The following is a 26054-nucleotide window of genomic DNA, read 5'->3' on the forward strand; positions in this document are numbered from 1 at the left end:
ACATGATTTTCGGCTTTAGTTGTAATACAGAAGTGGAAAAAAAATGTTATGAAAATATTTTATGAACCAGTTGATGTACCATCTAAATACGTGTGTTTGCATGTAGGAATTCTCGTCTGCTTTATACACCGTGTTACCTGGCCACAGCGTGTGCTTTATCTGAGGGGGGCTGTGTACACACCTACACGTAGACGTGTACAGACACACACATGCCACTCTCTTATCCGTGACACCATAGTCCTCTGACTGAAATTTATGTGATATCAGCTCAAAATACATCAAAGAGCGGTGTCCAGCTGATAGCGCGATTTGCTGAACGACGACTGCAGTTCAGACCAAAGCGTAGGCAGACGCTGATCTGGAATTGCGTATCAGGCTGCAGCTTCGCTTGCCACGTGTGCACTTACACGTGCTCCCAGGGATACCTCCTCTGTCAGACGGGTGGTTCTGCGTTTCCATTCTGTGCTCTACTTCGGTGGTAGCAAAGTCTGTAGGGCCAGTTGTGAACTTTGTAAGATAGAGGATGAGAAAATTTAGAAATACTGTCCTGCCTTTTCTTGGTGCTTGAAATTTACCACTCCTTCTCCAATGTTTACCACAGATTTTCAGTTGTTCCCCCAATCTCCCAAGTGTAGATATTTTCCTTCTGAGAAATAGCTCTTGACCTATCCTAGAGGCGTGCTTCCTGCCCTAGCTGCTCCACAAAGTGCCTATGGGTTCAAGCAAATTCAGGCTAGCTGAGCTTCTACACATAAGCTGGTCACCCAAATGCACTGACTGACCTGAGTGTAGCCCCCTCCTCTTGGTGTCGCCTGACCCTGCCAAATCCCCACCCTAAAGCAATCTGTGAAATTGCGTGTTTTGATTTTTAGTTTTTTCTTCTCTGTTTTGGTCCTGAATTGGAAATATTTATGTCTATGTGCTACTTTCTAATCTAGTCAAACTGTTTTGCAGAATATATAAACTGTAGTGAAAAGACTCGAAAGAGCATGAGGTGAGAGACGTGGTGAAGACAAAGATTAGTGCACAAGGATTCCGTGGAAATTAATCTCCCCAGTGCCAGCTGAAAAAACGATTTCTCAAGCGGTACACTTTAAGTAAGACCTGATTTTTTTTTTTTTTTTCATAAGATACATGCTGCCAGGACCTGCTTTCAAGCAGTTATGGCTGAGTAACTGTATCTAACTTGTCATGCAGTTGCAGTCTTTGCAGGACTCTGGACATGAAGACTTTGGCCTTTAGCATCCCTTTTGAAAGGAAGCACTCATTCACTTTTGCTGGTGAAGTTTAATATGTTACATTTGTAGAATTTCAGTATGTGATTTCAAGAAGTCAAGAATTTTCATGCTTAGATTATATATATATATTTAAAGAATAATTTATTCACCGTGAATGAACTAAGGGATCATAATAAGGCTTTAGGCATTTCACAGACCTGTAAATTCAATTAAGATTTTTAGGGATTGCAACAGTAGTTCCTTTTACTCAGCTCTGACTATGTTTAGATTATGAAGTAGGTATAATTTTGGACTCATGGGGTTTCTTGAATGTCCATATTGCGTATGCAGCTAGAGCTGTTGTGGCTTCTCTTCTGTGGAAACCTGAATGTAAGGGGAGAGATAAGATTAAAAAAAAAAAGTCTTGCTTTCTCCTGGATTAAGATGTGGCCAGGGCACACCACACAGATGTGGGACATAGGAAGTGCTTTCTGCCCCACATCTTAGATGTAGCAGCAGTGAATGAGAGAGAATATTTGAGCCGGCGTTTCAGCCAAGAATGTTTCCATAGCTTTTCCAGGATTTACTGGAGCATCACCTGATCACCTTAATGGGAAAAAAAAAAAAAAATAAAAAATTATAACCCCCCCCAAACTCTCCCTCTCTAGTCATACAAATAAATTTCATCATTGTGCAAGGTCATCTTGAAAACATTCATTAAATTCTCTATTGGAGCATTATCAAAGGAAAATGTAGGATGCTAGCAGAAAGCAAAAAGCATTTCTCTGAAGGAAGTGAAAACTAAGGATGAAGTATGGAAGTATGCAAGTGCCCTTGCATGGTGGGTTTCTCTAAAGGTAGTTCAGCTTTTTTTTTTTTTTTTTTTTTTTTAAGGAGTTTTCCATAGTTCCTGCTCTTGAAATCATGTTTAAAAATTGTACATGCAATAGAAGTACTGTTTCTGTCCCTATCTTGTGTGTACCTGCTCTATCTCCTGCAATGTAGGAATAAATGGTATAAAACTTATTTGTGCTTCTGACTAAGTGAAAGCTGGTTTGTGTACTCTAAGACAACAGAGTCACATATAGTCTGGCTATACACAAACTAGCACTGAGAAAAACACCTTTGCCAGGAGAGTCAGTTCTAAATCAGAAACAAGTTTACATATTAAAAGGGAAAGAATAGAAACTCCAGGCTACTCTGTTACAGTAATCAGTGCCTTTTTGGCAACTAGCAGGTTTTCCCATTCCAAGATCTTTGCCAGAACCTAAAAAGATCTTTCTTCTGGTATTTGCGGAAAGATATAAAACTGATGAGTGCAAAGAGATCCAACATACTAGAATATATACAACAGGGGATTTCCATGTGACTGAATCTAAGTGCCGTCAGGTTACAGCTGGCAGCTATCAAAACTAAACGAAATTACTAATACTAACTTTAAATAATTCATTCCTGTGTCAAGAGAGTTATCAGGGTCCTAAAATTATAAATATCCCAAAGAAAAAAAGTGCTACATGAAAAATCTGTGCACTGTTTAAGTCTGATGTCTTCTCCCTTTGACCCCGTTGGTTCTCTATCTTAACTTCCACACCAAGGAAGTGGCTTTGTTTAGTAGCACTCACAGCACTCCAAGGGATTTCAGGGCTTGGCACCTGGTCAGCCACTCACGAGTGTCATGAAAATACAGTACAGTAAACTGTCCTAGAACGCATTCCAAAGATAAACTTGGAATTCTGCAGAACAGGAGTGATAGTATTACCATGATTTTTTCCTGGATCCGTCCCGTGGAAAAGCGAGGATTAGGCACAAAGTTAATATCAGATGTGCTGTCAAAGCAGGGCTGAGGAGAACAAAAACATCAGTATTTTCTCTTTTATCACCCAGATTTACCAAACTGTTAAATCTCAGCAGTTTCATGTCCATGTAAAAGGTATTGTCTTGTGTCAAAACAATTAAAAAAAAATTAACATTACACATCAAACTAGATGAGTTTATGATTCCAGCTGGATTTCACTTTGGCTAAACTGTCTTAAAAGAAATGCCTCATTAAAAAAAAACCCACCAAACTCAGATGATTCATATGTGTACAGTTTAGAACATTTAGAAAGATTTCTTAATGTTCCTGAGAACTGAAATCACTGTAATTTGGATGTTCAGTTATGTTCAGTAATGGTGTAAGACTATATATGGAGTGCTGTAAGGAGGTCCAAAAATGGGTGTAATGACTGTGACAAAGTAGTCATGTGGGTAAAATGACACAGTCAACTTCAATATGTAAAATTCATTCAGCCCTGGCTGAAATACAGATCCTTCATTTCTCTATTGCATTATAATTTCAGAGTAAACCCATTTTAGGTTCAAATGCATTGGAAATTTGATTCAAGGTGACTGTGAGTGCTAATCTGATCACAGAAAGAAAGGAAAAAAGTGGTCAAGAAACATTCAATAGTGAAATATCGTGCAGCCATGTTGTCATATGGTAAGTTGTGCTCATGCATTTGTCAGTGCAATTAAATCAGCTCTGATTTGCATTTGGATGACTTTTTAGGGTCACTGGGAGAGTGACCAGATGTGGATTTCCTGCTTTCACGTTGTATCAGGAGGAAATTTTGTCCGCATGACGTGCTAGTTTCAATTCTCCAACCATTTGCATTCTTCTCCAGTTGTTGTACCTGGTATGTAATTTCCAATATTATTTATACTCTGACCAAATTCGGCCCAAAGAGTTCCATGCAAGCTGCAGTCACTTGAACCACGGTGGATTTGAATTTAGGTAATATGCTACAGTTTGCACTTGACTGGATTTGGCTCTGTAGCCAAATTATATGTATATTTGGATCTGTAGTGAAGACTGATGATTGCAGTCTTCAATAAATAATTTCTGGTCTGCAGTATCTTCATTTGAGTCAAAGTTGTTTATTCCATTCAGACTGTTTTCACAATTTTTTAACACATTAGTATAGCTTTGGTTCGTTACTTACAATGTTGCTTTCATAGATTTGCAGTGACATAATTTCATTCCAACGTTGTAACATCATACCCCATAGACTCACACTGACATAATTTTGAAAACTTTGAGAGGATGCTTTGTACTATTTAAAGGAAATTAAGCCTAAGTATAAACATTATTGAAGTTATGCTACCCTCGTTCTCCCCCCAGTACCCCAGTGTAAAGTAGAAGACATTTTAATGAAACTCATGGAGTTACATAAGCTTATTTCAGGACTGTTCATTTAAATGAATAATCTCTAGTCTCAATTTAAGCAAGATCTGATAAAATAATCTGTCTCTAGATACTTTCCAAATGTAATTTTCTTGGTTATGCATGTAGCTCTGATTTAAAAAACAGGGGATGGAGTTAGGAGGCAGTTTCCAAATCTCTGCATCTTACTTCGGGACATCTCTGACTGTTTTCATAATTCTGGTCGTGCCCTGAACTGTTGATATATGACTGTGGAAAACAAATCTTGAGGCTTTTGTATTCTTTGACTATTAGATCTTATGTAAAAGCACATGGACTAAGGTTTTTAACATAACTAACGGTCACAAAACAGAAGGAATCTGAAGCGCTTTATAGGCAGGTGACCAGTATCTTGGGCTACTTGTGCTTTGCACAGGTTTTCTGAAGTATCTTAGAGAATCCTGACAGTTCTTGTGAATAAAATCAGTCAGTGGTGGTTGCAGGAATGTTATCTGAATATTGCCAGCTCACCGATATTTTTATTGTAAACTCTTTACCTGTTAGAGGTGCTGGTAACCAAAAGGTTCTTCTCTGAGATAATTTTCCCATAAAAGCTGTAGCTGTGCTGCTTCCAGTGACAGGTCAACGTAAGCAGTTGTATGGCAGGATAGCATTGGCAGTGTGCTGACTGCTTGGGACCTTAGTTTCTTAGATAATGTTTATTCCTTTATTTTGTTATTTAATTCCAATTTACATGCAACTAAAAATTGTATTTAGACTGCACCACGTACGTAAAGACATATCGTATTCTGAAAAGAAACTGAGCTGGAATTTGCCAACAGTGAGAACATAGTGTTGCTAGAAGAGATAAGGGTCAGATTTTGGGGGGAACTGATGTTAGAGTGAGGCCATAGGACAATTACAGTGCAGAGACTTGCTGACACTCGGGACTAAGATGGAGAGATAGTGTGAAGTAAAGTGAAATAAAATATACAAATGATGCATTTTTTGAAGAGACTGCTCTCAAGTAAAAAAGCCCCTATAAACCTGGACTGAAATGGATCAAAAATAGCTGTTAGAATGAGTGTAGAATATACTGATATTCGGTATAATTAAGTAGTGTTAAATATCAATTGTTAACTACTATCTGTTCACCAGATACACGACAACGTTTGTCCACGGACCCTTCTTTACACACATGACATAACCCAGGTGAGGCAGGAGTGGCATTGGTCTGGAGCCCACAGTTCCTTACTGCTGGTGATAAGTGGTGAGGGTGTAAGGTGCTTAAGGCAATGTGGCGCCCTCCTGCCACTCATCAAGGGAAGGAGGTGGAGCCTGGAGTGGTGGCAACATTCCTACCGGAGAGAGTGTGAGTGGGAGGAGATGTGATTACAGCTCTTCCTTCACTGCACCACGGGGGGAAGCAATGGGAGACCAAGCCTTCATTCCATGGTCCAGAACTTTTTGGAAGAGAGTTAGACTAGAAGATCTGTTTCAGTAAATTGGGAATGAATTTACATCTCTATAGAGCGAGGTTATGCTACTTAGATTTTTGGGCAAAATAACCAAGTTACTTTTAGGGTGTGAGTTTGCTGCATGTCAACTGCTCCACAACAAGTATCCACAATGCAGTCTTTCACCTTAAGGTGAATGTTAAGCAATAGTCCCTGCTGGACTGGTACCAAAATTATGTTGCACCTATTGGAGGAATATTCTGGCCTCAGAATACCAAAGAGCTGGGAGACTGGGGTGAGAGCAGTTTCCTGTTTTCTCCTCTGCCATTTTGGAGTACTGGATTGCCATGGGGCAATTGTAAAAAGAAGGCTTGCACCCATCTCCACGTCTCCATTTTCATACTTGTTGCTTTGTGCTTCCATTCTTTGGCAGGTTTTAATTTTCTCTCACCTATAACGCAGAGGGCAGATTTCCCTAAAGCTTGTGGGTTGTGGAAAGTGAAGGAGAAAAACATCCTGTAGAGGAAAGATGGAGGAAAAATAAGTGGATTAAATGATTGAAATGTAATCATCCTTAACAACACAATAAATGTACCTCAGTGACTTCACTAATTCCTGTTGCTATTAGAAGATTTTGTAAGCAGTATCCTCAATGCAGCCACATTTTAACGAGTGCTTTTCATAGATGATAGTATAAAGGAATAGTTTTCTTCTAACAGACCACATTGTTGAATATATTTAATGATAAGACTAGACAATAGCATGTGACCTTTTGAATTAGTCAGAATATAGGCCCGACGAATTTCTTTACATCTGTATTCTAGGATCACTAAGCAACCAAGGACAAATGGCTTTATGTCTGGCTGGTATATTGTATTGCTTTTAAAAGCTGTTTAAAAGAACATTAGTTCTTTGGCACAGGAATAAGTGGATTGTAAGCTTACTACAGCTCCTCTTGAATAATTTCTGGGCTTTGGCACATATCTCCCCAGGCCAGTGTAGTCACATGGCTGGGGCTTCCCCAGTTTTAAACTTCTCACTTTAATGTAACTTCATAACTATCATCATTGCAACGCATCGTGTTGGGTTTGTGTCTATTTGGGTTTTATTTATTTATTTTTAAATAAGCTGCAGTCACAGTGAGATAGGGGTCTGCTGCACGTTGAAATTGTGCATTATAGTTGCTGCACTTTCAGGCACATGCAGGTGGCTCAATAATTGTACGCACAGACCAGTTTCATCTGCAAGCGTTCAGTGAGGAGTCATGACAATGCATGTGTTAGTCTTAAAAGCTGCTTTTAATTTCAACCGTAGATACCCGCCGACTGGTTTACATCAGGTCTTGGAAACTGTACTTTCTAATGTTGATGTTTTATCCACATATATTCAAAGATCCTATCTGTGAATAGCCAGCAAGCCAGTACACAGAAGAAATGGAAAAAATGAGTCTTGTTATGCCCAGCCTAGAGACCTGAAGTACAGAATTACAGTATATTTACTTGCTAAAGGTCATGCAAAAAGCATGTTTTAGAGCTTATAATTAAACCTACATCTCATAAATTTGAGGAAGTGAAATGGTATTATAGTCACTGTATGTTATTTACTCCTGTGGGTAGGATCAGACATGCCAGCACTCTGCCTGTCCTGAAAGTAATGCCATGAAGAGGTAAGAGGTCTGAGTAATAAAGGCATTATTGAACTTTTCATCCAAAAAATTCTAGGCACTTCTGCACCTGAAAATGTGCAGATTATTCTGAGAATGTCCAGAAAAATACAAATCTTACTGACATTCTTTTGTTGGGACCCTCAGTGCGCAATGCTTTGCAGGGTTTTGGTTTGAGTCTCCTCATTGCTTTCCTGGAAAAAGATGTAATGAAATAACTTCCTACGTAAATTCCAAAGGCAATGTCATCTCAACGTAGCACAGGTTAAAGGTGATACAGAGATTCTGCTAGATGCAATAGAGACCCTGCTAGATCCAGCAGTGGACATTATGGGTGTGAGAACCACCCTTGGTACAGCAGCAAGCTTTTCGTGGTGGATGTCTAAGCCCAAACACACAGCAGGAGCTGTTGCTTTAAGTTCAGTGTAACTGTTCTGCTGGGGTGATTGTTACTTGTGACATAATTCAGCTTGTGGAAATCAAATATGTGGATACAGGAGGAGAGAAATAATCTTTTTCAAAAACCGCTTCAACCTAAAGGTAAGCCTGAATGGAAATTGAAAATAGGGACGTGCCTACCCTTTCAGGTGTCTGTGCTTGAAACAATGGGTCTCTGCTCTGGCTTAAACCCAGAGAGATTTTCCTCTGTTTCCCATGATCCAATAGAAGTGCTAGCTGTTGCTCCATCCTAGGAGCATACAGTCTTTGTGGTCTCTATCTCACAGCTAGGATATGTGCCATTGTGCAGGCCTCCTTTCCCCAGACTATAAAACACCTCTGACTATCATCTTCCCTTGCATTTACTTGGTAGTGTCAAACCAAGAGAGGGAGGTACTAATACCAAATGAGTTGACAAACTACAGAAAATTGTCTAAAGTCAAGGTACAGGTTATGGTGATCAGTGCAGAAGACCTCTACAGTGTCAAATGTTCTTTAGTTCTCCACAAAGATAAATCTGCAACTGTCAAATACATGCCATTCAGTTCCTTGAACCTGTTAAGGTGTCTAGAGATTTTAGTTTCTGTTATTCTGTTTTATTACACAAGCAAGTGAAAAAGTTCTAACTATCCTTTGTGAGATCTTCGCTTGTCCTGAACATCCTTTTTTGTTCCTTTTTCTCATGCGTTTAATTGATTGTGGTGTTTGTCTGCCTCCTTGTGATTTTCTTTGTAATTGCAATCCTGATGTGTTTGGTGGGTTTGTTTTTATGGTTTGGGTTTTGGTTGGTTTGTTGGTTTTTGTTTTTTTTTGTTGCATAGACTGTGCTAAGTAATTGAATTGTATTGTGATGACTCTAGGCATGGCATTTTTTATTTATTTCTCAGAAACACATAAGAGTGATGCCCTTGAGGGACTCATTAATGAACAGATGAGCGTGATCCCATACTTTGCCGTAATTTTTTTCTTCATGTAAGTGATAGCTGATGCTATCATACCTTCCCGTTGCTGACTAGGTTTTTAATCTTGTGACTCAGGAAGACATTATACTATCCTAAAAGCGACTTCATCTTGTACATGGCTTTTTGCTACTCCAGGCAACAACGTTTTCTATTTTAAGTAATGTTATATTGTAGCATGGGATGCACAGCTATGAAAAGTAGCTGTTTCACTAAAAAAAGGATGAAACTAAAATGGCTAGAACAAGATCCAACTGTAAAAAAAAAAAAAAATCCTGAAATTTGGGAATTCTGAATAAATTATTCTGTTATATCTCTGTTTGCATAAAGGTTAGGACAGAGTGGTGATATTTTTGCAAATCTTTGGTTTGCAGTGTAAGACAATGGGGTAGTTCTGTTTTATAACCTTATTCACATTATATGTTCTGGTTTTAGTCTGTTGTGAAGTTTTCAGGACCTAAACAAGATCAAGTCTCTCATGTTGGACATTGTAAAAACTCATAGTAAAAGTAGATTCTGTGTAGGTTTTCAGATGATCAGATTGTCAAAAAAGTAAGTGGAAGTGTAGTGAAAGAAAAAAAGAGTGTGTTCATGGAATTCATTTCCCAAGGTCATGGAGAAGCTCAGTCATATAAACTGGAATAATGGCCAATGACACATCCAGTCCTTGATCCATCCTTTCTCTGACCTGCTTGGGCCTGAGGTCTGCAGAAGCTCAGAAAGTCAGCTAGGAAAAATGTTTAAAAGCACCAGTTGTTGGGGTTATGCTTTAATGTTGGGGTTTGCAGTTTGGGTCTTTTCTTCCAAAGTATTATGACTTTGGACTTGACATGTTGAACTGAAGTACTAACAGCAGACTTGAGAACGTTACTGTACCTATCTCAACTGAAATCAGTTTTGAGTGTTGGGTAAATCAAAATACCTTGAACTTAATTTTCAAACTTATGGGTCATGATTTTTACCACTAAGGGAGCTGGCAGCATATTTATTTCAATAGCAGGCAAAAGACGGGCATATTATTTTTCAACACAACATGGTTTCAACTGGAACAAAGTCCAGACATGCAAGCAGAAAAGGAATGAGGGGACGAGAATTATGGGGAGCAGTGTGAACTGCCTTTAGCTGCTGGTGGTTTAAAACAGCTGCTAGTGAATCCAAGTCTATGTGGAATGCAGTTTGAAGTCCCATTGTTTGAGGTAAGGTAGGAGATTTCACCTTCTGGCTCTGAACGCTTTATATCATTATCTCTCTGTGACAGGAAAAAATATTACAGATACTGAAAGCTTTCTTTTGGCAGAAATATTTTCAGCTACTTTATTCAAATGTTTTTCTGCTGGAGGACTTTCCGATTGCCACAACATGCCTGATTGTCATATGATTTAAATGGAATGAATGACTTCTAATAATGAAATTTCCCTTCTTTTTCCTCTTCACTTGTGAGAAACTGCATTGGACTTGGTTGCTTTTCTGTGCTTAGGGTAAGCTGCTGCTGCAACACTGCTTCTGGAAGCATCCTTTTAGATTTACTGTCTATAGAGGTCAGAGCCTGTCTTGTCCACTGAGGAAAACAGTGGTTTGAGGAAAATGGCCTACAGTCACTTTCGTGACAAATATTACAAAGATCACAACAGCAGGAAAGTTATTGCAGGGTCTGCTGTGCTGGTATCCCTGAGGTTATGGGTGCACAATGAAGGAAGCACATTAAACATTTTAACTCCAGCTTCTGCATTAATCTTGCATACACTTGAAAGTAGCTGTTTGAAGCCATTTGGAATGTTAAAAAGGAAAATTCCAGGCAGAGTTAAGGAAACATACACGTTGCTGCAGTTGGATGCATGTGATGAGACTTGCAACATGTCTGTGTCACTGATCACAAGCACATCACTTCCACAGGCAGGCAGTGAGAAGAGTTCTGCAGATGAAGGTGGGGTTTTTTTATTTGGTTGTGGGAAATATTTTCTTTTATTTGACTGTTTGAGGCCGTTATTCAGGAAATTAGGAGAGAGAGAATGAGTCTTAAGAAAATAGCTAGAAAACAGATGGCACTTTAGGGTTTGAAAGAACACTGTCATGTACTTCTGCAGGGCTATAACATGAGCGTGTTCACATGCAACCCACGCACATTTGCATGGTGAAATCCTAGATTCACTGAATTCAGTGGTAAAATCTAAATGGTTGATCATTCTGTGCACAAATACACTCTGTAAATGACTTCATATCCTTAAAGGAATGTAAATTAGGAGAATCTTGATAGTCTGGGTAAAATTAATTCCTTTTGTACTCAGAGAGGTTTCTGGTTTAGATTTGTGCACTGTTTATAAGCTGAACTCATATTTTTACTTCTTGTTAGATTTTGCCTCTCTTAACTCATTCTCCATAATATCTCACTGCTCCAATATATGATTTCAGTGGTATTCCTTGAGGGGTAAAAACTTACTTAACTTTAGAAAGTGAGATAGAATTATCCCCTTAGCTATTTGTTTTTGAGAGATTTTCCGAGGCTCAAAATGCTAATAAAACCAGTAACTATCTACAATTAAGAAAAGTAGTTATTTTTTTTTATTATTCAAAGGTAAGAGTAAAGCCTTTTTCTTCTTTTTAAGCAATCACTCATAGATTTATTTTGGCAGCCTCATGCTTATGTTTTTGAAATAGTTTTTCTGAAAGACAGTCTTCCCTCCCCCCATTATTTGATCTCAGTACATCTGGTTTTCCATGTCTCCATCCAGAGACAGCATTTGCCAGTTTACGCTTTCTCCTTCACTTAACCTCGTAAACTCTGCCTGATTTCTTTTTCTGTATTTAATCTGTTTGCCGTATCATCTCTTCTGCTGAGCGCTGCATAAAATATTTCTTATGAGTCAGTGATGTAGATAGAAGCAACTAGATTTCTGTCAAATATCTCACATTTCAGCTGATAAGGAACAGCTCTGCTTTGTGGCTGGCCCCCACATAAATGTCTGGAGAGGAACTAACAAGACAGTGTCACCCTCATGGCCCTCATAGTCAACCAGGTACAGGATCTCACCCAAAGCGCTTGGAAATGCAGTGTCTTTACCTACAAATGCAATTCTGAACGTGACTACCACATCTAATTAATTTTCCTTGACAATATTCCTCCTTGTCCAAGAAATAAAAGCCTCCACTTGTCAGAAATTCACTTGTCTTTCAATGAATAAACAAGTGTGCTTACTTCTGTCTGCATCTGAGTCATTTCTCGCACAAAAAGTGCTCGCCTACGCAGGATGCTTTTTTCAAACAGCAACCAAAGTCTAGTGTTAATTAGACACCAAACGTGTACTATTCCCAAATTCTGCAAAATTGTGTCAGACACAAACTAAAAGTAAGGTTTGAGGGAAAGTTTAATCAAGAGTGAGAATCCCAAATGTCCAAACTGTCGTGTTATTTATACCTGTACACATCCGAAGATGTGTCTTGATTTCAGTTAGTTAAGCAGGAATACTTTGACCAATTACTTCAGTGAGTCTGCTATATTCTGAAAACAGAAATAAACACTTTAGTTTCATTAAGTGCAACATTACGGGCAATACTTTTAATTTGACCTTCCCCAGTGCTTTCCCTTTGTAAAAATGTTTTATGCATCTTTGCCTTTTCCTTAACCTCCAAAGATCAAAAGGCTGTTGACCTTCGGGTGTCTATGCCATGCAGGATTTACATGGCTGTGGTTTCACCCTCTAAGCCAACTCCTGGTTTCTTCAGGTATTTGAAAAGTGGCTAAACTCCTGCTCTGCTACCATCTAGAGCTTTGCAGACAAGGCTGGATCCTTGCATATGCATTCAATCCAGAGCTGAACCAGTGGAGCAGGCAATTTTCTTCATTAGTTTCCATCCACCTGCATTAGTGTTTTATGCCACTATACCAAGCTTATTCAATTAATCTCTTGCTAAGAACAAGCACGGGGAGGAGGTTGCATTTTTGCAATGTGAAAGGGGGAAAATTCCAGTTTCCTTGCTTGATTACTTCTTTTGGAGAAGGCGAGATGTTATTTCATGGGTTCTAAATATCTTTAATGGTAGAATGACTGTGGAAATGCTGCCTCTCAAGCTGGGATCTCTACACTGATCAACTGATTCCTCCTCAACACCTCAGGCTTAATGAGCTCTTTCCATTCACTTCACTGTGCAAGTGGACCTTTCTTCTCTCCTACTCCATTGTTCCCCTGGCACCACCTTCCACATGTACCTTTGTATGTGCTTCAGGTCCCGATATCAGGTACCACGTGCAATTCTCTTGGTCATTGCTTCATAGTTTCAGTTTCTACTGTCTCTTCAGATGACTGGGTGTCAGCTAAAAATCATCTCGATGCTAGATCACATAATTTAGGGGACGGTGTTGTCAGTCACACTTCCAGTTTATCCTTTGAGTCTTTAAATTGTCCTTCAGTAGTTTCAGCAATTACTGATGGTTCCCCTGAGATCTCCCTCTCCATCCTTTCATATTCCATGTCTAACATCAATTCAGGGTTTCAGTGTGCTGTTTGATTCTTGCATACCCTTAAATGCCTGTCAAAAAGAAACTGTATTTCCCCTGGCTCTTAGGCACTGCTGTCTCTAATGTTTCAGTGGATGTTTCTGGGTCACCCATTCATTATCATCTTGCTCATCCTCACGTCCTGGGAAACCCTGTTTTCTACTCTTCCATTTTGTCACCACCCTGCTGTTACTGTACTTCTGATAAATCCGTAATTGCTGATCTTCATTGTTACTCATGTATGCTGGTAGATTAGATTTACAGGAGCTCTGTTTTCAGCAATTGCTGTTGCCCCTCTTGGAAGGCAGTGTGCTCTTCTAGTGTGATCTTCTGCTGAAATACCAGATGGAAAAATCATCTGGCACACCATGCCTGGTACCAGTGTAAACATGCCGTTTGCCTGTCCTCTGACTGCTTGAAGTGGAGGTCATGGTCCTAGTTATCCTCTGTTATTTCCCTCGGGTTGTATGAGGCATTACTCATCTAGCATCCTACTCATTCTGTTTTCTTAGACACCCTGTGTCTTCATGCTCCAATATACATGCTTCCTGGCTTCCTTATGACCTTTATGTACTGCCCGCTTTGGGTGGCTGTTTGTTATAACCAGGATGTAACAGACGCCATCTCAACTGTTCCACATATGTACCTCCACTAGGGAAAAGCTCTAGGAACAATTTATAAACTCTTTCCCCTTGGTATTTGGTTTCTTAACCCAGTTACATGCTAGTTTGCTGAGCTGTGACTGAATCTAAATGAATTTTTGTTTCCATTTCATATTGCTGTGATACTTGGTGAAAACGATTTGCCTCCTGCATAAAAATAACAGAGAAGCAGGATTTAGCTCTGCATAAGGTGAAAGGCAGAGACTTAATATAGTTGTTTGCACTGTCCCCAGGTTTTCAAAGGTTTGTACAAGTTCCACTTGCCTTCCTGTTAGGGGGAATTTACAATCATGTATGAATCATGTGTCACTTAAGCAATGTTAGAGCATTTTAACTTTCTTCAGCAGGTGACCAGGTAATATAGGTCATACCAACAAGTTATGTTAATATATGAAGCCTTTGTTTTCAAGCTACAGCAGTCTGATTTCAGTCAAATCACTAGACACTTATTTTCTGTGCCTCTCTCTTCAGCAGGATACAGATGTCTTCAGTTCCCAGTTGCACCATCAGCCCTGTGCTGAAAATATGACATTTTATAACAGTGTTTCATAAGCACTATAAAGAAAGAGCTTTCACTGATAAGGTAGTTTAACAACTTGGGTAAGTATTGGAAAAATAAATTGAAATGTTGGGAGGTGGAAATCTCAAATGAGGCCCAAAGATCCTCTAGCAGGAACTTGCAAATGGAATAAAGAAGGTTTGAAAAGAAACAGTCCCAAGAGGCAAGGGTGTCCTCATTTCAGGTCAGCTTTACTTGCCCTCCTTTTGCTTAAGTTTTTCATGGAAAGAAGCGTGTTTGCAAGTGGAAGCAGTAGCTGAATGGACAGTATTGTCAGTCTAGAAAAGGGGAAATCGATGTACAAGCAAAATGACTGACTGATCAATTAGGGATTCAATTAAGTAAGCAATTCACTTGGTATTCTAAAGGAAGAGAGCTCTCCACAGTGTGATTTGGTGAAGTAAAAAAGTTGATGCCGTTAGGTATCTTTTCATAGAAATATCTGTGATACGTAAAGGAGAGTAAGAGGGCTGCTTTGTAAGGAGTGGATTTCATTAACGAAGGACATCGTGGGTACGGATTTAAAGCCCTTATACTTGGGGCTTGTTCAGAAAAGAAAAACTTACTTTAGCAAAAGGTTCAGGCTCAGACTGCAGAAAAACATGGCCCAAAATACATTTTGAAGAAGTGGATAAATTCCCATTGACTTCAGTAGGAACTGGATCAGTCACTTAATGAAAATGTTGTGTAACTGGTCTCATTCAGTTTTATTAGATTTCATTATGTTTCCTCTGAGACATTTTGGTGCATTTGTCGGTTAATCTGCTAGGAGAGCAGGAGTCAACTTGCATACTTCACGTGGATCATTTTAATATCAATGTTTAAGTATTTTGAAGCTTGCAGGCATTTTGTTGTAAGTACTGTTAGTGAGCCTTCTGGTTTTGTGGCAAAGTAATAATGCTTCTGCGTGTTTTCAACACCTCACCCTTTGCTGCTTAAAGATTGGCATTTTCGCATCAATGCAAAACAATCTTAAGAAGTCAGCTTCTATTATCACAGACAACTCTGGGAGCAAGGGAGGGTACATGAATAATATAGTCAAATAATTCAATACCTGTAATGGCCACCTCTACTACACAGTACTGAAGGACAGAAATCAGACTGGCTTCCAAATCTTCCTCAGTCAGACTGGCAAAGGCCTAAACTGGCAGCATCGTTTTGAGGAATAACAGTGTAATTCATCGCTCAGGCTAGCCAAGTCTCTGATCTTTTCACTCAGATCATCAGCAATTAAACATGATTTATAATTGGGCAAAAGCTCTCAGCTTTGAGACCACCAGCCATTTTACAAAACCCACAAAGAATTACACGTTTCAGGTCAGATTTGAATAAAATCCTTAATCAGAATAAAATTCCCTTAATCAGAAAGAAGCATCAATCTCATTGATGTTAAACTTCTTTTTCGTATTGGAACTCATTTTGGTTTGGCTTTTTTTTTTCAATGACAAATGGAAACGGATACAAAACCCTACTCATTTTGGAGAAGGAATAGGAGACAAAAATGTGTCTGTTATTGAGTAGGCTTCCAGAATTTGGAGGATGGATGTTCAGTTTATTTATATATTTAAACTTTTCCATTTCTTCTTTATTGCAAAATCTGTTAATAGATTTAAGTGTGAAACAATATGTAATACCTATTTAATTTAATACTATACTACAATAATATTATAATAATAAATTATAGCACGTAAGATTATGCTGTATAATAGTACTATAAGCTGCTATCACTTTACAAATCCTGAAGAATTTTTGAAGCTCAACCATGTAATAGAAAACTGATGTAGGTCTGGGTAGGAAAGACAATTTAATGAAAGCACAGATATAATTTGAAATCAAACATTTTTCCCTTCATAGAATAGTGACTGTTAAAGGTGCCTGTTGATTGCCCACTAAATCTTATGAGTTTCTCATTATGTCTTAACTCATTTGAATATAGATGGCTTTTTTCTTTTAAAGAGTAAGTCTTCTTTGAAGGTATAACAGTCTCTGTGATCGAGGACATTATTAGTTAATACTAATATCTCATGGTTGAAAAAACCCTCTGTTACTATTAACATGAGCCTGATGTGTGTAACTGAAGCGGTTTGGAGTTGAATGTGGAAAATGGTACCAAAATATGTCATTTGACCCTAAACCCTTATTTGTTGTGTGATGATGCCTTTGGTCATCAGACACAGATCGGGGATCGTGCCATACATACAGTGAAAGGTAGTGTTTGTCTTGAAGAAGTCACTATATATAATACACTGCACCACTATCATTCCTTCTTGTATGTTTAGTTCTCTAATTGTAATGACAGGTCTTGCCTAGGAGGATGTATGAAAATTAGTACTCAGCTCAGTTTTGCGAAAAGCCTCACTTACTAGATTTTAACTTCAAAAGAGATAAGGATAAGCTTAAAACCTCTGTCTGGACTGTGGCTGTCCTCCTAAATGAAAGCCCTGTCTGTAGAGAGATAAGTCTATAGTCCTCTTTGGTGACTGAGTGAAGCAATAGCCAAATTTTGAAAAGGAGAAAAGCAGGTACATACACCTGCCATTTTCTGCTTCGTACTTCTCATGTTTAAGTTGCCTTTGGGGTATTTACATGTGCAAATGATTATTTGGATGCCTTTTGGATTTGCATACACAAAGTCAGCTTGTTCTTTCGATCTGAAACAAACTTTGAAAAAATGACTCGATGAATTACAGCGAGCTTCTGGTCTGTATTTAGTGTAAGGCCTGGTCTGTACATGAAGGCTCTATGGCTGCCTCACCTGGGAAATCTATCAGGCCTCAGTTGTATCAGCAGCCACTGAAAATCATTTCAGCTGGAACTACACTGATACCATTGTTTGTATCACCTATTTAAGTCGATACTTTTTTTGGTTCCCTCCACCCCATATATCAGTCAATAGATAGAGAGAATATAAGTGTGGTGGCATTGCTGAAGCACTTGGGAACTTTATTAGGTTCTACGTGAAAACTGAGCTCCTTATTCAGTGAGAAATATCACTTGACACAAAGCAATAAAGGTTATTTTGCCCAAAAATTGAGATTTAGGGATTCTGAGGAATGCCTCCATTCTGGTTTATTTTCCTCCATTAATATTTACTATAAAATCAGGAATGTTTGCATTTGTTTCAGGAATATAGACTCAAACCACTGAAGCTTATAAATAATTTATAAAGTATCTTTCCACCCCATTCTTTTGTTTATACAGCATAGTGTAAGAGATTGTTTCAATAAACTGAGTGGATACCTGTTCATGTGTTTGATACAGCCCAAGCAATAACCAAGCAATAAAGTTAATTATAAAACCCAACCCTAGCACAGCTAGAAATACTGTGACAAGCAGTTAGTGCGCTCTTGACATCTTTTTTTCAAGCTGAGCTTTTTTATAATGCTTTTTCCAGCTAAGTGAAATTCATTTAGTGTGATTTACTACATATAAATCCCTGAAAACGAGAGGGGGATGTTATTCCAGCAAGCTGTCTGCTTTCCATGTCATTATCATGATGTCTGCAGAGAGGGGAAGTGCAGGCTCCTCTATTGGGGTTTTAAAATGACAACACAGAAACTCAGCGGAGGTCCCTAAACAAATCCATATGTAATGACTGGAGGGATACAAGTTGCATCATTTGGAACTTTTAAAACTAGCAGATATAATCCAAAACAGTTTTGTATAATCCGATGTCAAGAGCGGGGTTAGGCAAAATGTGACTTAATGAAGGATGACAAGGAAAAATGAGAGAGTGTTTGTCCTGTTTTTCAGGTGGGGAAGATTTTTTTTTTTCTTAAATACAATCAGATCATAGGATAATTCAGGTTGGAAGGTACTGATATATCATTGCCTGCCAAAATACATGTTAATATACTGTAAGTAGATTGCTTCAGTGTGGATGAATAATTAATATCTGGAATTTGCCACATAATTTGCACTTTTTCAGATTTGCAGAATTGAGGTTTAATTTGAATTCCTTAGATGTGGACTTAGGCACGGGAGTGAGTTCTTAGAAGTCTGAAATAAGCTTTATGTTTTATCAGACTCAAACTTTTCTCTAAGAAGACAACACACAAATTCAATGACAAAAGGAGAATGAAAGCCAAGAAAAAGACTAGTTGGAGGGAAGCCTTCTAGCTTTCCAGCTGGAAGCCTTTTTCTTCCATATCCTCTTGGGAATTGCTTCCACAGTCCCTTGTGTCCATAAGGGTAAACTCTATGCATGTTGCAGCAGTAATGCATCTTACAGAATTTATGCTACAGTGGCTGTAAACTTTTAAAAATAGTTATGTATCTAAATCTAGCCTGAGTAGTCTTTAAATCTGATGGTACTCCAGGATTCTGCTGTAAATTTTACAATGAACTCCAGAGATAAAGTTGCATAATCTCAGCTAATAACATATTTTTAACATCTTAATTATGTGGCTTGCAGCAATTAATCAGGAGACAGTTACACATTCTTGATGGTGTTTTCAGCTCACTGAATTCTGAGGGAAGTAGAAAAACTCCATATAGCAACAGTTACCTACAAGTTTCTGAAAATTCACTTCCCCATTTGAATGTATTTAGAAGACTTGGTGTAAATACCTGCTACCGCCTACTACTGCATTTACTGCATGGGCACGTACTGGAAATGAGTCAACTGTCAACATGATAACATTAATGATTATGGAAATACGAGGTTGCTAAACATCACTATTAAGTACCAATAATCCGTGATCCACAGGGCAGCACTGCAGCTCTCTTTCTCTTCTCCAAGGCCCTTGCCCTTGCTCATGTCGAGGTCTCCTCAAAACCTCCATGGAACTAGCAGAAATCCTAATGCCAGCCTGCCGCTGGCTTGTCCCATCAGAGGCCAGCCGCTGTCAGCACGTGTTGCACATCTGTGTAGTTTCCCTCAATTTCTTTTTCTATCAAACCCATTTTCAGACCAACTGCCAGACCTTTTTCAGACCAATGGTCAGGGCCCATTCAGCTCTCCTCAGTGTCCTCTTCTTGGCCAGCTCCCAGTCATCACCTGTTTGAATGGACTATTAGCGTTACCTGTTAACGTGGAGATCTGTATGTTTTGGTGACTGTCAGGGATGTGGAACCAGTGTCATCGGAGCTTCTGTGGAGGCATACAGCTAGACAGGCTTCTCTGCACAGTGCCCGTCTTTCAGAGTCTTTCTCGGGGTCTCACCAGGCTAGACCTGGCTCCACATTAAATGATAGATGTGGGAATTTTCAGTGGCCGCCTTCAAGAGGACCTAGGTAACTGCTAAGCATTAGAATTGCTGGGGATTTTTAGGACTAATTTTACTGGCTTTAGAGCTTTACAATTGAAAGTTTTTGCCATGAGAAGGAATAAAATTTTGACACTTGGTGACATAAGCCTTGTTCTCTGACGCAATAGTGTCTCAAGTCCCCAGATAATACTTTTCCCTCTTCCATATAGACATGCACACCAAATTCCAAGGGGACTTCACCTTTTGTTAGCCACACGCACAGCCACAGGCTGTGAGTTCTCTCCCAACATCAGTTCTTCAGGTCACAACTAGGAAGATGCTGAGAGAGACCATGGTCTCTTGTATGGAAGAGATGTCCTGCTCCATGAAAATGTCCACATGAGCTGTGCCCTGTGGAATAATTTGTCACTACTTGACAATACCATATTCTAGATAGAGGCCCAGAGACTCGCTGGGGAAGGCTGACAGCCCAGATCTGTGTCCCATTCCTGCTCTGAGTTTTGTACCCTGCTCTCACCTTTTATTTTATTCACTAAGAATGATTAGTGAATACTGCTGAGACTTGAGAAAGCCTTTTTTTATTTTTATCTGTTTGTTGGGGTTTTTTTCTGTTTGCATGGCCAGGAGGGTAGATCACCACTATAAATGGTACAGACAACCTGGAGCAAAATGATTCCTAAATAGCACCAGCTGGGCTTGCAGCAAAACCATAGGGGTGCCATGTCTGCGTGTATCACGTGTGTGTATCTGCTCACCTCGGGCCTCGAAGCCTGCAGTGACGGCGGCGAGGCCTTCCAGCTTGCGATGGGTAGTGGTCTGACACAGCAATGTGGGTAACTCTTAACCACGCTGGGGTTTCCATAATGTCGGCCTGTGAAGTCTCTGGGGTCACTGTGAAAATATGTTGATATAGAAGCCCATTTCGTGATGTAGTTCTGAACACCCTTCAAAGAACGTCCCCGAAATGCTAGGATATGAGAGACAAGGGTTATACCTAATGATGACAATGAGTCTAAGTGGCTCATATTCAGTAAAAAATAATTGAAACCTATTCAGTTCTTCTCTTTCCCAATCTCATTAACTTTTAGAGTGCAAAATTTCCTTTGCATAGCCACTGGTATGATGCACTGTATTATTTTGCCAAACACCTTTGGATTTTATGGTCAATATTCTCTCAGTGTGTAGTCTACATTGTTTCTGAAGTTGGTCTAAAATCACGCCAGCTAACTCCAGGCTATGATTTGCTTTAGCCTGCTGTGTTTGGCTTCCAGAGCCCAGCCCAAGTTCCTTTCAAGTCAGTAGGATTCTTTCCGTTGGCTTTTGCAGTACTTGGATCAGATCCATAGTGCGTAATTCCTCCTCACGCTTCCCCTCTCCTCCCTGAAATATTCTTTAAGAAAGTATAATATAATCTGAAGAATAACAATATTGGGCCAGATTTTCTGTTCCTATAAAACAGATTAGACATTTTTTTCAGGTCAGTAGAACTATGCTTATTTACATGAGTTTAATATCTTTACATGAGCTTAATACCTTATTTTAATATCTCTTTAATAGGCCATAAAGCTCTCTAACCTTATTTATGTGAAAACCAGAACAGTTTAGACTATATTTCACTTTGATGCCAAAGTCCCAGGCAATGACAGCTTAGTTCACCGAACTTTTATTGACTATTTTTCATGTTATCCGTTGATAGAGCCTTAATGCATATCAAAACAATCTTTGATTTCTCCCTCTGCGATGCTGTTGTCTGGTCATCTGGGTTCTCATATGTTTGCTTCATCATAGATATCGACTTAAACACAGATTCTAGAGAGAACAGCTTTAGTGACAGCCCTGCTTCAGACACAACTGAAATAATGAAGATTTATGGCAATCGTAAACATATGTTGGATTTTATTTTACAGAAAGGGTTTTCTCAGTTTCAATTGGATGGATAGCAGTGTGAAAATAAATACATGTATGTCATGAATTCATTTACATTGATAACTGACTAATAAAATTTATTATTGTAGAATCCAACTTTTTCTCAGAGATCTCATGCAGTGGAAAAGCTGAATTGGGTGGATCGTAAAATTTGAAATGTTTCATCTTCAGCTGAAGTATGTTGGGGAGGAAACTGCTTTTTCGGTTAGAAAGTAGAGCAAGTTTGGTTTTTTGGGGTTTTGTTTTGGTTTGGTTTGTTTTTTCTTGGTGAGAAATTCTTTATCCTTCCATGAACCTGGAGCAATTCGGAAGCTGGCAGAATTATTTTGGATTTATGCTGTTGTTACTAAGATCAAAATATGGCCATAGAGTAAAATGGTGCTTTTGTGGCACGGCACAGCATGAACAATGGTATATTTAGGATGTAGGAAAACCCAGTCTCTGTAGAAAGCAAGCATTCAATGAATTTTATAATAGTATAATAATACAAAGAGAAAGGAGAAAGAGGAGAAAGACAGAAGATGTACATTTAACCTGAGCGTCAGGAAATAACATACCAGCAGTGGGTTTTATTTGTCTGCACAGTAGTCCCTAAGGGCGATTGAACTAAATATACTTCTTGCTAACTTTCCATTCCTAACTCTTAATCAAAAGTCCAGATCCTAACTCTTCTTGGAACGTGAACCCCCTGTGACAATATGTGGAAGCTGAAATTCAGCAACAGTTAACTCCTTCCCACAGCAGCATCACATGTTGTAGCGGATTGAAGTTGGGCTTAAAACATTTTAACATGAAAAGTTTTGGGGTCATTTCTGAATTTTTTCTTACACATTAAAAAAGGAGAAAGTTGCTAAATAAAATTCTGTAAACTCAGTTGTCTCAAGGCTGTGTCAGCATTTGAACTGCAATTTTCAAACGTGATGTAAAACCCATTTGCTTCTTTCACGATATATTGTCCAGACTAGAGCCATGATTCAAATCTCGTACTGCTGAAGGCTGATCGTAGCATCATCAGTTCAACATGAAACATCAGTTTCAACCTGTTGAAACTAAAATACAAAGCTTGAGATGAAAAAGCGTGACTGGCAAAGGTGTGAGCCTGATCCTGCTTTGACACCCATGTAAATCGAGATAAAACCCTTAGTTGTGTACAGCGATTGCAGGGGCTAACGCTCCTGCAGCCCAGAGCAACAGCACGGACAGCCTCAGCAGCTGAGAGATGTTAATTAAACTGAGAGTCCTTGAGCACGCTCTCACTGGGGCGGATCAGAAGTAACTTCATTTTCAGTATCTGTGAAGCTGAATTGACTTCCTGCTGGGTTTCACATCGCCACCAAAATGCAGAAACAAGAATTTCCTTGCGTTAAAATGTTTTAAATTAAAGCTTTCAAACAAGATTTCATCTGCAGGTGCTTGTTTATATGAAGAGTTCGATTCCTTACAAACTTACCCTGATGTTCAAACTTTTAAAGGTCGTGCAGCTTTCCGTGCTTTCTTCGCTCCAGGTGAATGTCTCTTCTCATGTAACTGAAGTCAAACATATTTTTAGGCTGAGGTGGGATGTTGGTTGGTTGTTTTGTTTTTTTTTTTTTTAAGAGTTCCCTTTTTCCCTTGTATTATCTGTGATTTTGTTTGATGGAGAGCTTTTCTTGTTTGGTTGTCTGTGCTACGTGCACTGATCTGCGTTGTGCTGGATTGCAAAAGGCTTATGTGTCACCTAAGTCTCAACTGCAAATACTGCCAGCCCTCGAGGGCGTTTTGGACGTGCAGAAGAGCCCATATACACGTCACAGCCATAAATCCAAATGTCATGACCCAGAATGCGTTAAACATCATCTAGCAGGCCTTTTACAGGGCCCGGTTTTAATTTCTGGCGCTACGGCTAGCTGATGTTTGGCATTTCATGAGATGCACTAAACGAAGATTTTTCAATGAGTGATTTATGATGTGGCGTCTGGAGAATACGCTGCTTTATGCCATCTCACTGGTATCTGTTTGACTGTTCTGCATGGAGAACCGGAGGAGAGAAATTAGTGAAATTGCCAACTGACCTCAAGGGTGCAGACATGGGAAGCTGGTACTTGGTGAAAAATTTTATTTGAGATTAGGCAGAATATGAGTGTGGCTCTGGAGGATATACATTAGGGACAGGTCCCTAATTTGGCAGTTAGATACCTCTCAACTTGAAATTCCTTTATAGATTAAGCCCCAGTGTTTCTGGAATAAAGGCAGGAAGTGTAAGGAGTACCGAGCTGTCCCGCTAGTAGAAGCCTGGGGACTTTTCTTGTATTATCTTTCACAATTCAGCATAAATTCAGCTATCTCCAAACAGTTCCAGATAAGTTATTTGTGGTGTCCCTCATTAAACTAATTTAATTACAACATCACACTATTTTAGTTAGAATGTGTCAGCAATACTAACTTGTTAAACTAAATGGTACTTCATTTTCTTAAATAACTTTTTTGATATTTTAGGAGATAGAGGAGATTGTTTTGGTTGCTTGCCCTTTGCTACTCCTTGCATATAAATCCCTATCCTATAAAGAAAAGTCAGTTTCAAGACAGATAAAGTGGTGTCTTTACTTAGTAATCTGAAAAACATTCACGTTCCCTGACATGGTTATGCTAAACACATGACGAACAGGATCACTCGCTGCTACAGGACTGGAAGAACGTGTAGCATTGTAAAATATGAAAATATTTAGTTTTTATTTAAACGACCTCATTTTCTTACAGGTTTTTTAATTTACTTATTAAATTAAACCATTCTACTATTTCTTTTCCTTTCCTTTTATTATAAAGGAGACTACTAACATAAGTCTGTGACTTTTAATTAAAGCAAGCAGAGCTTTTCAGTAGAAAAATGTGATTTCCCAGTGAATGGTTCCCTCTCAAGAGTTTTGGGTTTTTTTCCCTGTGTATGTAATTTCAGATGCTGCACAACAAACATGTGATGGTTCGTGTTGGAGGAGGATGGGAGACTTTTGCAGGTTACTTACTGAAGCATGACCCATGCCGAATGCTGCAGATCTCCCGCGTGGATGGGAAAACTTCTCCAGTCCAGAGCAAGTCTCCAACCCTCAGGGACATGAATCCAGACAATTATCTGGTTGTTTCTGCCCATTACAAAACCAAGAAGGAGATTAAGTGAAATGAGCTTCTCATGTGATTGGGACTCTATGTACGTAGGCCCAAATTATTTTCTCAACTGTAGTAAATTTAGTTTCTGCTTTAAAAGGACTTTGGAAAATTTGAGACAGACTGGAAATGGCAACCCATTTGAAGATCTTTGATTTGTAGAACTATTTATTTCTAGTATTGTATCTTTTCTAGCAAATTACCCTTGATAGGCTAATTACTACAATCAGATAAGAAACAGACATATATTTTTAGCCAAATTATTACTCTTTAATATGTGAATGTATACTTAGAGTTACATAAAGGAGTGGATCCTGTTAATGGAAGAAAATACACAATACAATATATTTGTATGAAAATCTTATTACATTGAGTCCTTGACTGTTAGGCTAGTTGAAAAATATGTATGCAGGTGGAAAATGAATATTTGTGGAAATTATTTGGTGATGCCTCTTGAAATGAAATAAAAATTGACTATTTTTATGGGTTGCAATTTTTTTCTTAACTATTAGAATAGGAAGACTTACTGCATGCCAAGCGACTTCCCAAAGCTTAAAGTTTAAAATAACAAAAGCCCAAGAAAAAGAACCCCACACCTTCTACTCTTTAAAGCAAAGACAATGCTCAGTGCTCGGTCTGTGTGCAGATCCTTCCTGTTTTTTACAAAATTGCCCAATATAGAAGCCTGGGGAAGTTGAGCGGTCACCCCTCCCTCTGTCAGACAATGGGGACCTACTGGCGGGTGATGGACTGCAGCCCACGAAGGGAAGCAGTAAAAGATGCGCAGCTCTTTGACCCCAGGAGAAGCTGCAGAAGGTGCTAGTCCCTCCCCAGTCACAAACCACGGCGCTCTTCTGGAATCCGACCTTGTCCTTCCCCTTACTTTCAGTTTTGTTGGTCACGTCAGAAGTGAGGTATTCATTACCTGTCAGCAGAGTGATTCAGGTTCTTGTAAACCATTCACACCCCTCTCAAATAGCTAAAGGTGTGGGGGGGCTTAGTTTGTTATTTTGGCTACTTTTCTATGTTTATATTTGGTAATTTATGTGCCTTGTAACGTCCTAGAAAAATCATTTTATAGGATTATTTCACGGACTGTATAAATTTGAGCAGAACTCAGTTGTTTCATTAAAAACGAAATAAATTTTTTAA

The 26054-nt window shown here is 39.0% G+C and overlaps 1 protein-coding gene across 1 annotated transcript in view; it reads left to right on the forward strand.

Moving 5' to 3' along the window:
• The window catches only part of GAS2 (growth arrest specific 2), an 82855-nt gene extending 57940 nt beyond the window's left edge, over nucleotides 1-24915 (forward strand). The window contains exon 7 of the mRNA XM_086472323.1: nucleotides 24697-24915. Coding sequence (XP_086328449.1) covers nucleotides 24697-24915 — 219 coding nt within the window. The remainder of the gene's footprint in view (nucleotides 1-24696) is intronic.
• Nucleotides 24916-26054: the final 1139 nt, after the last annotated feature.

The sequence above is a fragment of the Leptosomus discolor genome, chromosome 12, assembly GCF_034619465.1.
Source record: "Leptosomus discolor isolate bLepDis1 chromosome 12, bLepDis1.hap2, whole genome shotgun sequence".
NCBI classification, from domain to species: Eukaryota; Metazoa; Chordata; class Aves; order Leptosomiformes; family Leptosomidae; genus Leptosomus; species Leptosomus discolor.